This window comes from Vidua macroura, chromosome 1, assembly GCF_024509145.1.
Source record: "Vidua macroura isolate BioBank_ID:100142 chromosome 1, ASM2450914v1, whole genome shotgun sequence".
NCBI lineage: Eukaryota > Metazoa > Chordata > Aves > Passeriformes > Viduidae > Vidua > Vidua macroura.
The window spans coordinates 53,005,673-53,020,445 of NC_071571.1; the positions used below are offsets into that span (position 1 = coordinate 53,005,673).

General features: G+C 39.3%; 1 protein-coding gene across 3 annotated transcripts in view; it reads left to right on the forward strand.

Moving 5' to 3' along the window:
* The window catches only part of GLI3 (GLI family zinc finger 3), a 202,698-nt gene that overhangs the window by 136,960 nt on the left and 50,965 nt on the right, over window positions 1-14,773 (forward strand). The window contains exons 1-3 of one of the 3 annotated variants that reach the window (XM_053986983.1): window positions 2,332-2,416; window positions 2,772-2,918; window positions 10,658-10,859. In XM_053986983.1, coding sequence (XP_053842958.1) covers window positions 2,813-2,918; window positions 10,658-10,859 — 308 coding nt within the window. In that variant the 5' untranslated portion in view covers window positions 2,332-2,416; window positions 2,772-2,812. Of the gene's footprint in view, window positions 1-2,331; window positions 2,417-2,771; window positions 2,919-10,657; window positions 10,860-14,773 lie in introns of those variants that run through there. The other 2 variants (XM_053986985.1, XM_053986982.1) reach the window with 2 other exon arrangements.

A 14,773-nucleotide genomic window follows, 5' to 3' on the forward strand; every position in this document is an offset into this window, starting at 1 on the left:
TAAGCATCTCTCTTCAGGTTTTAAACAAATACATGTCACTTCACACTTCCTGTAGGCTCACAGCTCATCTTTGATCAGTTGCCACAGCCCTGGTGTTGCGCAGCATCCAATGAAAATACAGTAACTTGATTGAGGCATTGAAGATACCTCAATCAAACGGCATGCTGTTGAAAAGCTGCAAGTTTGTTCCCTGGAATCCATAGTCAGTTGTATGATCAATCAGGTATACAATAAAATGCCTTTTTTCAGATATGGGTTCCTGGGATCAGAGAATCTGAATCATGGCTTGAGCACTTCTAGAATGCAAATGAAACACTCCTGTGCTTTAAAGGGGTACATGCACATAACCTACTAATAATGTAAAGGGCACCATGGCTTAAGTGATACAGTATTTGAACTCTGAAAACTTGGAAGTTGCTATTGCTTTTCTGAAAGCCATCGTGAGATTTCTCTTGCTGCCTAATTGGTTTAGGACAGTTAGATAATTAGATCAGTGTACTATTGGGCTCAGTCTGTCAGCTCACAGATCTGGGGATGGCCAGGAGCCAAAACAATCTGGAACATAACTCTTGTTGCTTCTCCTTAGCCAGCAGATTTGGTGGGTTAGGGGTGGCTGAGGACTTCTCCGAGGATTTGGAGCAGGGGTAAGGATGGAGTTGTTGGTGTGTGTCGAGGAAAGTGCTCAAGTGAAGCTCAGCTCTGCCTATGGTGCAGAAGTAAATGCCTCTGCTTATCAAAAAAGGGGAACAAAGTGGAGCTACCTGGGAATAAACAGGAAAAAATTCAGGACTGAGGGTCTTCCCATTTACCCGTCATTTGCATTTGCCCTTCATGCAATACATCATTTAGTAGGCTAATTTTTTATGTTTGAGGGAGGTAGTAAGGCATAATGTTTTAAGAGCACCAGAACATTTCTTGGCATATGAAACATTTAGTAATTATGTGTTCACTATGTTTTTTGCAGCAGTTAATTTTAAAGTTTGCAGCCAATGTTACTGTTAGTTAACCCAGACACTTATGTCAGAAAACACAGAAAGTATTTTCAGTCTGTCTGGAAATATACCATGGCTGCCTAGTACTGTAAAAGTTGAAAATCAGTGATTCAGTGTGAGTTACCCATCTTTTAAAATTTGGTCTGAATAATTTCTTTACCATTTCACAGAAAGTGGAAAGATTGTATTTAATTGTGAAATCAATTTGTAATTTGGAAAAAATACCAGCAACTTTTAATTTATCTCAGCTCATTATTCATGCCATTTGTATTCCTGTTTGACATACATCTGTTTTTCACAACCCTTTCTTATATGTTATGTTTAACATTTTAACATCAAAAGCACATTCTTTCATTTTATTTGGTAGTAATAAAGGCAGACTATACACTTCAGCAATCTGTTGCTGAATTAACTTTTCTCCAAATTCCAATGCTTTGTTTATGTTCAAAAGAACATTAATTAAAAGTGTAAATCTTGATTCTTTGTTTCTAAGGTTCGCATTTAGGATCATATTTTCTAATGAAAATAAAAATTATCTTTAGCTCTGTGTAGGTAACAGTATTCAAAGAATTTCAGCCCCACATTTTGTTTTCATTCAAGATTCAGCTGCTGAGATTAAAGAAAAATCTCATTGAATGATATGAAAGAATATAAAAATAATCTGGTGTACCAGCTTGGGGTGCAGCTCATTAACCTAAGGAACCCTAAGTGTTTTAGGCAAGCTTGCATATCATCTTGTGGTGACCAGTGTAAACTCTTTTGCAAGTGGGACAGGGAGAGACCAGAGAGAAGGGCTGTTCACCTCAAGTTTCATGGCAGGTCAGGGTCAGGATCAAGGAGGGGGAGCCCAGCTTATTTTATGAGTATGTCTTACACAAGTTCGTGAAATGACCCTCTACGTTCAGTAGCATCTGAAGCCTGCTGAGAGGAGATGATCTTTAAGTGATATCAGTTTTTGTATTTGTCCAGGGTTTCCCATTAGTTGATGACCTGCTTGAAAATTGGAGGGAAACAGGAAGCTCTCATGTTATTTTTACACGAGAGAACAGCTAATGCAAGTCATTATCAGAGGACTGCATCACGATAACCTCACTGATGGGATGTAGAGTCTATTCAGTCTGTGGTTTTGACTCTGCAAATAGGCTTGTATGTCAAGTATATTTATACATGAACTTTGAAAGATGGAATGGTCACATTTATTGATTTCACTTCTGTCCTCCTAAAAAACTGACCCTGTGTTGTTCATGGACAGCTATTATTTGTCCTGGAATCATGCTTTATCCCTGTTTGCTACTAAGCACAGACACAGAGAGACATGGTGAGGGAGAATCTTCTAGTCTCCTAAGTAGAGACTCCAGATACCTGAATGCTTATGGAAGTTCACCCTGTTACCTTAGAGATGGATTCCTCTGAGCCAGGATGAGGTAAATGTGAATAAAATGCTAGGAAGGTTTTCCTCCTTTTTTATGTCACTAAATAAATCATACTAGTTTCCATTGCTGTCAGCCTGTCACTTTTTGAGTCACTTAATAATAAATACAAAAACATGAGATCACCAAGCTCATTAATATTTTAAGTCTTGCTGGTTTTTTTTGAATGGTGTCTTTACAGTACCATTGGTTGAAATATATTGACCAGTGGTGGCATAGTGCAGACATTGCATTACATTAAAAAATAAACAAGCTGTTTTAATGGCCAGAGAAACCGGCAATGTGATAAAACTTTCCTTCTTTTTTATCTTACGTCATTAACAGTACTTTTATGTTGTTTTTTTTTTAGCACCACATGCTGGCATCAGTCCAGCTGATTATTATCATCAGATGGCTCTTTTGGCAGGCCAGCGCAGCCCGTATGCAGACATCATTCCTTCAGCTGCCACTGCAGGAGCCGGGGCTCTTCATATGGAATATCTTCATGCCATGGATAGTGAGTGATATTTTCTAGAAATATAGACGGTCCTACAAAGGGAGCCGTGTGGGTTGTTCGTAGTCTGAGCCAAAAGGCTTCTGTGCTGATAGAGAAGTGGGAGTCAACATAAAGCCTCGTCATGAGGCTGGAGGGCCACAGAATTGATTGCCAAATGCACAAGGGTTATGTCAAGCTTAAAAGAAAACTTTGAAAGAAAGTAGGGAGAGGAGCAGGACTGCTCCTGAAAACAGGTTATAAATTTTATTTCTAGCAGGGCTTGAGTGCTTTTGAAATTGTCCTTTTCTATTTGCAATCAGTAATTCACTTTCATAGTTAGGCTGAGTATTTCCCTGATGAGCTCTCTGTTAATAGAAAGTTTACATCTGTTTTTCTGTTAGGAGAATATGCCCTGCACCTTTCAGAGAGTGCTAGCTGCACTTACAAGTTGTGTATCATAGACCAATAGACCAGCGACCACTGGTAAAGTGAAGCAGTTTGCTGAATTCTCAAAGATCCTGACTTAGTTTTCCATAACATTTCCATAATATTAAGAGCCTTCTTTATCCACTCAGTATCTTTCAGTCCTCTAATCTGTCTCCGTTTCTGTGTCAAAGGAGGAAAAGAGAGGACCCCATTGCAAACTGCTTGCTACTGCTTCTTTTGATCAACCAGAAGGGATTTGCAGAGCATTCCCCTCAAGTCATAGATGCTTACACGCTTTTCAGGATGTGCTCTGTTCCTTCTGATGAGGGCAATAAAATATGGTGGCAAGAAAAGGTGGTGATATTAACTTTTGCTTGGTAGTACAGACCAATACAATAGTGTTAGACAACCATATTTTCCTGTAGAATTTTAAACTTTTTGTTTACATGTGATTTCTTCTTCCTGCTGTTGGCTGAACACCATAGTTGGTGATCTCAAGGAGCATGAGTGTTGGGAGGTTTACCTCTGGAATGCATAGGAATATAGGACTATATATAGCTAGCCCTGCTGAACACATGTTTTGGAGTGTGAAGTAGTTGACTGACCAATAATTTTTGTAAGAGTCAGACAAGACAGATAGTTGTGAAACTGTACAGGAAAGATTTTTTTCATTCTGTTTCCTTGCTAATGAAGGATTTTTAAAATTAATTTTCTATTATCTGTCTCACTGCACCAGTAGTATGCATAATGAATTTACAGTAACATACCTTGAGCACACTGCAGAAACACAATAAACTCATGCAAGTAGTCTGGACTAAAACCAGAAAGTAATGTGCAGACTTAGGTACTTGAAAGCTTAAGAATATGATACTTCCTGATTTGGATTTTGAGAGAGATAGGGAGAGATGAGGCACACTGCTAAAGCACTGAATGCCTATTAATAATACTTTGCAGAATGGAAACGCTATTACACATGGTTCAGGTAATGTAAATTTGCTGCTGTGTTCCAGGTGCAAGGACAAATCCCCAGCTTGCATGAATGGGCACGTCTTCCTTGAAAAGGATCATAGAATCCTGGAATAATTTGGGTTGTAAGGGAACTTTAAAGGTTATCTACTCAAACTTCACATGCAATGAGCAGGGATATTTTAAATTTTCAAGGGGTTTGGTTCCTACTGTGAGAGAGTGTGTCTGAATGCATGTAAGTAGCAGTACCAAACTGCATTCTTGGATACAGGATTGATCTAATGGGTTTATTCAGCCTTTAGAAAGGTAGATACCCATATATATGCCAGAAAACTTGAGAAAACCAGAAGACTTTGCAGTATTCATACAAATAATGGCATTTGTGGAAGGATCTTCCTGTGTTAATAGAGATTGTATGTGTTGTAATCTACATAGAATTGCATCTTTTGCATCCCAAGAATGTTATCACTTCGTACTTAACAGGAAATGTTTTGACCTTTGCCTATAATTTCATCCCATTCATAAAAGGTACCTAAACACCATCTTTAATAAGGATATTTGTGTTCACCAGCTCTAGCTAGGATACATTTGAAATGCACACTTTAATTTGTTTTGTGTTGTTTTTAAAAATTAAGATCACACATTTAAGATTAATTATACCGGCAACTTTTCAGTTATGCATTTTTTTCAGAGTTAGAGACAAAAACTGCACTATTATGCAAATGGGTTATTTTTAAACAGTAAATAGAGAATTAAAATAAGAGTGAATCCTAGTAAGGTCGCTCATCTCACCTTCTGTATTTGATGAGAATGTGTTTAGTCAGGCATTAGCTGCTTTTATCTAAATAGAGTATGAAGCTACCCTTTTACTTTGTAAAAACTAATTAAAAGTATCTTAACTTGCATGGGTATACAGTAAATTAATTGTCATTAAGTAGGAAGCTGAATGTCCTATCATTCATCATGCAAAAGAAAACCCCTTTCTTCTTTGTCAGATTTTTAGATTAGAAACGAGAACAAAACAATTAGCAGGAAGTTGTTATTAAGACTTTGCTTCCCACTGATCACTGTACTTTGTTATTAAATGCATACATGGGCATTGTTATTGGGGATTTTTATAATGTCATTTGTTTGGATCTTTCTTCTTAAAGATTTGTATGGTGATCTTAAAAGTAGTCTTTCGCCTTTGCCCAGTCTTGTCAAAGGAAGCAGAAGACACATGAGTAGTTTCCCTCATTATCTGCTATCAAATTCTGAGCAAGTTGACTCAACTGACTGAAAGGCTGCTGCTCATTTATCCCACACAACAGCCAAATAGGTACAAGCAAGACATTGTTCTTCTCTTGTAAAGCAAGTCTGTCTTCTAATTGTGTGCTTATACAGCATCTAGCACAGAAATTTGGAATCTCTACCCCCTCCTGTAGTGCAAATAATAATTCCAACACCAGCATACACTGAGTTCCAAAGTGTGTTACACACAGTATATGCAGTTTGGGGTTTTCTGTTTTGCTCTGGTGCTGGAAAACTGATTTCAAATGGGGATTATAGGAGTGGGAGAACTGTTAATCAGAGGCTAAATCTTACCCAAGGAGCAGTAGACTTCTTGAAGCTCTGAACTTCACTGTCCATTAACTGTCTAATACATTGCAGAAGAATAAAACCAAGACTATGTGTGCTTAATTGTAATTATTTTTCCTTCTGTCCTGAGTGGCATGAAAACTGGACCAAAATTTTCTCTGCTGCTAAAAAGCTTTTCTACAGTTTTGGTGGCCAGAGACCCTGAGCAAGCCTTGCCATCTTATTGCTTGTTCTAAAAATGTCAGATTTGTTACCTTTAAGTATAGCATCAAAATAGGAGTGGAGCAGATGTATAAGTTATTGACAGCACCACAGTAGCAACAACTGAAATGACTTGTTGGGGCTGTAAAGATGTTGAATGCCAAAACTGTCTTTAAGCACTATAACAATTTTAAAAATCATTGTCTTTTGGGTTGATAGGTGCATTTTTCACTTGGAGAATATGTTCTACTCTCCTAAATGAGGTTCAGTGGAACACGAGCATGTTCCCTGAGGTTTCAAGATTCCAAAGTATTAATAACCTCACTCAGATTTACTTTTGTCTATCCTCACACAGAACAGGAGGTTTCTCTTTTTCAAAGGTATTTGATAATGACCTGCTCCTTTTGGCATTAGAGACTCTGATCCAGCTGACCTAAAGAGTTTGGGCAGGTGTGGTGTGTTGACCTTGGCTGGATGTCAGGTGCCCACCAAACTGCTCTATCAGTTCCTCTTCTCAGCTGGACGTTGGAGAGGAAAATAGACGGAAAACAACTCATAGGTTGAGATAAGGCAGTTTACTCAGGCAAAAGTGAAAGATTGCATGTACAGAAGCAAAGAGAAAACAAAAAATTTTATTCTCTACTTCCCATCAGCAAGCAATGTCCATCCACTTCCTGGGAAGCAGGGTTCCAGCACATGGAGGGGTTGCTCTGGAAGGCAAACGTTGTAATTAATGAATGTTCCCTCACCCGCTCCTTTTCTTAGCCATTATGTCTGAGCTGACATCATATGGTGTGGAATATCCCTTTGGTCAGTTTGGGTCAGCAGGCCTGGTTGTGTCCCCTCCCAGAATCTTGCTGACTTCCGACCTACTAATGGGGAAAATGTTGGAAGACAGTGCTGTGCCAGCACTGCTCAGCAGCAGCCAAAACTTCTTTCCAGCCACCAGTGCAAAGCACAGCACTGTGAGGGCTGCAGTGGGAAAAAATGAACAGCCGTGAACAAATGGTCATCTCAGCCAGACCCAAACAGCAGTCTGGAGAGTTAAGCCAGAGTGAGAAGCTTTGGACTGGGTTTGGTTTCTGTTTGTCAAAGCACAGGTGGAGAATGAGGGTGGAGTATCAAAGCCATTCCTTCTCTCATCCTGATGACAGATTTATAATTTTGAAAACAAGACAAAATTTATGATAAAACTTTTATAAAGTGAAAACAAAGTTTTTACACATCTGTAAACAGAAGGCAGAAGGAAAAGAAAGAAAGAAAAAAGGTTTGACTTTAAACCCACCCCCTCTAAATGTCCCATGTTCATAGCCTTCAATAAAAACTAGTGCCTGAGACATGTTCAACGAAGTTTGATTTAAAGGAAGGGAATAAAAAAGGTTTGATGAAGTTTGATTTAAAGGGATGGAATAAATGATACATGTCTGAAGATTGCCTTATAAATGATTAAGCAATGCTAAAAACTTCAACTCAGAAATCAAATTCATGGACAAATTTGCTGGATGGCATATTCCATTTTTGAAATTTATGATGGAGATAGATATCTGTTATTTTAGAATTGATTTCTATGTCAGAATAAGATCTTTTCTTTTGACACCTGCCGGATTTTTTGTTGGCACACTCGAGTCTTTACTATCTACTAGTGACTTTTTATTTCTATAATGTCTACTCCAAAATGGTGACATTTTTAAGCAAATCTTCACTGTCAACTTCCATTTGCGTGCTTTGCCAAAGCTGATGTTTTTTTATCAGCACTTCCACAGAGGTAAATGGATTTTTAGTGAATCAGTGCTCCTTCATTTTCTGATTTTAAAGCATTATTGAGTAGGAAATGTAATACTTTGGTAGGAGAGCACTGTGAGCAGATGAACACCTCAAATTGCTAAATGAATATTGAAGTGTTTGTTTTTAAAACAAATGCTGGGCAAGGCTGGAAAGTTTGGTTTAGTATTCAGAGGCACGGACAAATTGTGACCTATTCCTTTTTATGGTAGCATACTAACAAATTCATGTTATGCTAAATGAATGGTTAAGCAAATGTCCTGTAATGAGTGGCCGGCTCATGCTTAAGACTTTTTAGGCATGTGAGATCTAATTAAACCACAAAGATAGGGCAAAACAGTAATTCCATTCAATTGCATTTTCAGTTTTAGAAGTCGTGGCCCCCCTTGAATTGAATCCCTGTCTCCTGTGGTCAAACTCGGTAGACCTCTTGCCTGGCTGAAGCAGAAATGTTCCCTTTTTGCAGGATCCTGCAAAATCTCCCTTAGGAGATTGTTCCTGTCGCAGGTAGATGGAGGGGGCTGATGAATTCCCAGAGCTAGATGGGGCCTGAAACAGGTGCTGCCTGGAGGAAGAGAGGAAGCCTGAGACTACTGTATGCATGGCTCAACCCCTGGTGCTGTCCCTGACAGGAGTGTCTTTCTCCATCTCTGGCCACAGATATGGTGCATCCAGTGTGGACACAGGGATGCCCTGGCAGCAGCTGGCAGGCAAGGTGAAAGTGTAGCAAGCAGTGGGCAGACATGCAAGAGCCATAGCATGACTTAGGCAAGGGGTAAAGGAGGCTGGTTGAGTCCAGAAAGAGTGAGGAGGAGGGAAGTCTGTACAGTTTTTGAGATTGTGCAGGACACTGCAGGAAATATAAGGTCTGCACTTAGCTATGCCCTTGTAAAACCACGATAAAGCTCTTGAATTGTATCCTCATCTGGGGTAAATTACATTACAAGTACTAACTTCAGAGGCATTGTTTTAATTCATTCCAGCTGAACAGTCAGCAGAGAAGAATTGTGGATTAAAGATGCAAGTGCAAATTACTACTATTTTTGTTTTACCGTGACATGTATGTTGTATTTCCTTGTTAGATATATTGCAGTTTCTTATAGCTGCTGATCATTGTTGTTTCTTATTTTAGCACAAGTAAAAGATCTCTGTCTTTGAAAGACATGAAGCACAACACTAATAAAATATCAGACACAGTACAATAGCAAGCTCCTAAAAAGGAGATAAAACAGATTACAAAAAAATAGCATGTGGTAGGTTTTACAAATAAATAAATGGCTATACCTAAATTTTAAATGATGAATCAAGAGCTTCAATATTCATTGAAAGACTGGAGCTGTATGGACTAAGGCTTATTCTGGAGACAGAGCAGGAAGGGACAAAACTGTCTATTACTGAGATGCCAAAGAGGATAAGGATTATAAATGGAGATCTGATCACACAGTCACAACAGCAATAAAATGGCAGCCCCTGATACTGTATTAAAATCTTAGCTAGCATGCACAGAAAGAAGGGGAACCCATTCAGGTGTGTAAGAAAGCATACTAATAGATTCTAATCTAGTTCTGATCTTGAGATTAGTCTAATTAGAGACATTTGGGCTGTTCTCCTGGTTATTGTTAGACATGTAATTTTAAATACCCTGCGAAAAAAAGATCCTGGATGCAAAGATGTTAAGAAAGGCAGACCTATACTGGATGCTTGTGGCCAACTGTGAATTATTAGTGAGTTACAGAGAATGTCAGGGACTCTAGGAGAAGTAGCTGTAAAGTTTGATGCAGCTGTAAAGCTGCATCAAACCCAAGATCTGCATGACCCTGGCTGTCAGGATCATTAGGATTCAGTCCTTTACTACAGGTTAAAGGGATTAAAAAGGTAGAAGCAGCAGTATTGTTAAAGGAAATTGTTCAGTGTGCCGTGGAGAAGCTAATTCTCTCCTTACTCTCAATGAAGATAGAAAATAATTAAATAAAGGGAATAAATTTAAGGTGATAAATCTTCTGTCAGGACTGCAGAGAGTTGGGATGGTAAAATAGATCAGAAGAGGTAGAGATTTTCAGAACAGGACATAAAATTTAGAAACATAATGTGTATTTATTTAAGTGGTATCTGTATGTTTACCTTCACTGCTTTGAAAATCTAATCTCCTGTTTTAAAGAAATTTAGCAGTTGTAGGCCCCTATACACCCCATCAAAAGAATATCGTAGGATCTTGGACAAATTCAAATAAAGTCTACTGTTTCTCATTTTAATGCTCTGAATGTCAATCTGAATTCTGCTGATAGACCTGGCCCTTTTAGTGTTTGTTTCAGTCCTGATTTTTAGTTTTACATCAAATATTCACCTGGTAGAATTACGGTCAACAAAGGGAAAGCTGCCTCTTCATTTCTATACTGTATTTGACATGTGTAGGTTTGGCTGTATGTATTAAACTGTTGTGGTTTGGGCTTGCTGGTATCCCAGATCTGAACTACTGCCTCATTGCTTATGGTTGAATTAATGATGTGAATGTCTAAGAAGCCATCACATTCATAAATCACCAGAAATGAGAGGGATAACTCATAAAAGTCTTTTCCTTTTGTTTAGCCATTTATCATTTTGCTTGCACATTAATAAACAGAGCTCCCCTGAGGTAAGCCATAAGAAGAAAGATTTTTCTTCCTAATTTTCCTCAATCGTGGCTAGTAGATCACAAATGAAAAGAGTGGGCTTGTCACAGTGTGCTGGTGTCTCCCTCTACCCATGACTGATAACAAATAAATCTGATGAAGTACCCTGGTGGATAATTGTTTGTGTTTACATAACAGGTACCAGGTTTCCGAGTCCGAGGTTGTCAGCTAGACCAAGCCGAAAGCGCACGTTGTCCATATCCCCCCTGTCTGACCACAGCTTTGACCTTCAGACCATGATACGGACATCTCCAAACTCCTTGGTCACAATTCTCAATAATTCTCGTAGCAGTTCGTCAGCAAGTGGTTCTTACGGCCACTTATCTGCAAGTGCAATAAGGTAAGAACTGTATTTGCTACCTGAATTGTATATTCTCATTTATGTGTCACACACACCCAAATGTGAACATATACTCACATTTTTAAGTAATTTTTTTTTCGTGAATATGTGCATTTTGCAGTTTCTATAATATATATTCATTGGAGCTTAATTTAAAGTGTAAAATATTTTTTTTCTTGTTCAGAAGGGTAACTACAAGGAACTTTTTGGCCTGTTATTGTCTAGTGCTGGTAATATTTTATCTGACCAGCAGGAACAGTGTGTGTTTGTGTGTCCAGTAATCTGTTTTCAGAAGAAGAAACTCTAGGATAGGTTTGTGACTTAAGTCACTTGGGTCCTTTTGCCCATGGGTATGATGGACAGTGAAATGTTCCTACACTAAAATCATCATAAAGTAAAGAGAAATGTGGTACTGTTCAATCCAAATGTTTGGCTTTAACTTTTGGGTATTCAAAAGGTGGGTTTTTTTCATGTGTTGAAAGATTTGACATTCTCTGGCTAATTTTTTTTTTTTTACTGGTACCAAGGAAGTACTCTCATCAGAAATGCTCTGATTTTCCCTTCGCTGCTTCACTTGTGTGTGCAAGAAAACAGTCAGGAATGGTTGTTCTGGAGGCAGAAGAGCAGAGTAGCAAATGAGATGGACAGAAGTTGTGCAGAAAAGGGAAGCAAATAGGGCACAAAGGAGAGAGAACTAAAGGAGTAATGTAAAAAGAAGAAAACGAGTGGAAGAAAATCAAGAACTGCAGCAGGAAAAATGGAGATGCAACTGCAGAACATTTTTGTATTTGTGGTATGGCTATATGTTAACTGAGAAAAGCTCCTTTGTTATTCTAAAAAAAAATCCCCCACCTCTCCAAAGTGTCAGAAAATACTGGGCTTGTATTTATAGCCCTCAAAGAGTGCTTCTGGGTCCTGGATTAACAGCAGCTTCCACCTTCAGTTTGCAATGAGGCAAAGGAACAAGTCCCTACAGCAGTTTCTTGAGATGGGGCACCCATTTTTAGGCAAAGCTCAAAAACATTATCGATGTCAGGCCCCTGTATGGGCCATTCACTTAAAAAGTCAGATTTGATGAGCCTCGTGGGTCTCATCCAACTCAGAATATTCTGTGAAATCTGTGAAATACCTCTGTGGCAAAAATGACACATTTACAGCTTTGAAAACGGGCTGTGGGGGTTTTCACTCCTGTAGAAGATGGGGCACACAGCTGGTGTGTTAAGAAACCATGAGCCTGACAAACTCTGAGAGTGACAGCCCTGCAAATATTGGTATTAGTGTAAGTGCTGTGTTTTCCTTTTTAAGCACTTTTAAATAGTCATGCTTTGTAGCTCTGATGTACTTGAGTAGCTGTGTGGTATTTCACAGGTACAGCTATTGCTCTCAATATATTTTGGCAGTCAGTGGAGCCATGGTTCCAGTTATGAAGCTCCTTAACGAGGAATGTGATTTATGTCAATGTCTGGCAGCAGTGGAGGTGTGCTATCGGCACTGTCATTAAGATAGGATGGCACTTAATAACTAAATTCCTTTCCCATAGCTTGTAACTGTGGTAAAGCAAATAGTGTATGAAAGTTGGCATAGTCTCTATAGTGGACTAAGTCTTCTCTCCTTTTACTCTTCCAAAGCAAAGCTGGAGTCAGACGAATGGTTTTGTTGAAGACAGTTGTGGAACTGGAGGGAGTTGTGGGCAAAGACTGAGTAAGGATGCTAGGAGTCTTCAAAGTGAGTCTTGTGAACTGGTGTCACTGAAGAAAGCAATGCTTATGTGACTGAACCTGTGGTTGACCAAAGCTTTCAGCCCTTCCTGGTCATACTTCCCAGGAAGGCATAATACAAAATTTCACATGATTTTGAATTAAGATTTTTTTTTTTCATTTTTATTAGAGTATGTCCATTCAGCATGCAAAGTTGGAAATGTACACCTCCATTCTTCTCAGCTGAAAGGAAGGAAAGGGAGAGCTCTTCTTCCTGCTTTGCAACTCACCTCTCTGTTGGTGCCTTTTAACTTCTCCTGTGTGGACCTCTCTAAATAAACCAAAATAAACAGTGATGTAAGGTATTAAACCCAAACCACATTTCATTGCCTTAATAAATTCCAAGACTAAATGCCAACAGGACTGTCAGTAAAACCTAATTTAATATTCACTGTCTTGCAAATAATGCATTCAGCACAAGAACTGTTGCGTTGAATAAAACCATAGGTTCATCCCTTTTAATATCCTGTCAGCACCCATGATCAAAGTCTAGAAAAAAACATCTCCGGGTGTAGAATCCAGCTTCTGGAAACTTGCAGGTTAACGTCATTGGAGTTGCTGCAAGAAAATGGTACAATTCAGCAAGCCACTAGATGGAATTGCAAGACAGGAAGGATTTCTACTTTCGATAGTATCAGTAGCATTAGCTATACTTAACATTACACAGTCCTATTTTTGGTATTGTTTCCTATGTTTTTTAACTTAGTCCAGCATTTTTCATGGTAAATACCTATCTAATGCTGAATATTTCCAAAAAACATCAGCAAGGTTATTAATTTATCCAAATGAAGTTAGGGAAAAAGAGATTTTTCTGTGCAAACTAGAAGAACTATTGCCTTTTCACTGGGAAGCTGAACTTTGCCAGGAATGTTGCCTAGATGATGTAGATGTAATCTTTGCTGTTCTTGAGAAATTGTCCCATTTAGCCAAGTGATAAGCCCTTAAGAGGTTTCTATTAGCATGTGTTAAATAAACTAAGCACTCAGCATGTTCCAGTCCAGGCCCCACGGATAGGAAGGAGGACCTTTCCCTGCAGCTGCAGTTCTGGTACCTCCTTGGGAAGCCTGTGGAAGCTCAGCTATCTGTCCAGCCATAACAGTTTTGTGAAACAGAAAGCAGTCTTTAGAGGAGACTGGAGTCAGCCCAGAAACTGTACAGGCTAAGCAAGTTGGCACAAAATGCCTTTCTATAAAACAACATAGACTTGCAGCAGAAGAGAGAAAAGGCTGCAAAATAAAGCGCGCAGAAGCCGGTCATTCAGAGAATGAATGTACTGCCCCCTTGTGATTGTGCTCTGATACCATCTTTAACTTCAGGGTTGCACAGTTTTTATAGGGCCTCTGTCTTCTTCAATGCACAGCCTGAGCAGCCTGAACATCCTCTGTGGATCGGTGAGAGCCACAGGACACTGCCTCACCTGTCCCAGACAGCCTAAAAGAGGAGGGAGCCTCATACCTGGTTGTTTGCTGCCTGGAGGGCAGACTGTGCTCTTGCAACACAATTCCAGACTGATGCTGGGCAAACTGAACTAGTCAGAGGTGACCACCAGGCTCGGTTTGTCTTCTGGAGTCCCAGCCTACCACACTTAATTTTGCAGAGGAGTCAAATTGCTCACAGCCATGACTTGAAGATACTGACAGCTGTTTTGAACATTTTGTATACTGTTTCATGTTAGCTAGCCCAGATCTTCTTGCCTGAAATTGGGCAACCACAAGGAGTGACATTTTCTGCCTCCATCTTTCTTTGATTCATGTTCCTGTGCAAAATGAATCCTTCCCCTTCACCTCAGAGGGAGGTTGAAAGCGTTAATGTTTTGTGAAGCAGTTAGATTATACAGTGATGAGCACAGTGGAGAAGCTCAGGAGGGTGTCAGTAATTATTTATTCACTGATGGTTTAAATACAAGGGAAGGAAGCCCTGTGGGCATTACTCTGGGCACAGAGAAGAAAAGTACCAGAGGGCCTCTTGCTAAAGGCTACTATGTGTCTTGTGGACAGAATGAGTTAAGAATCATGCAGAGGGGGAAAGGGTTGTGCTGTCACATAACTAAAAGCTGATGAGTCAGTACATGAAGATATGGGCAGGTTTACTTCTGGTATGTTTAATTTTGTGGGTTCAATGCTCTTTTACATCCATTTTTGTGAAGATACTACTTAT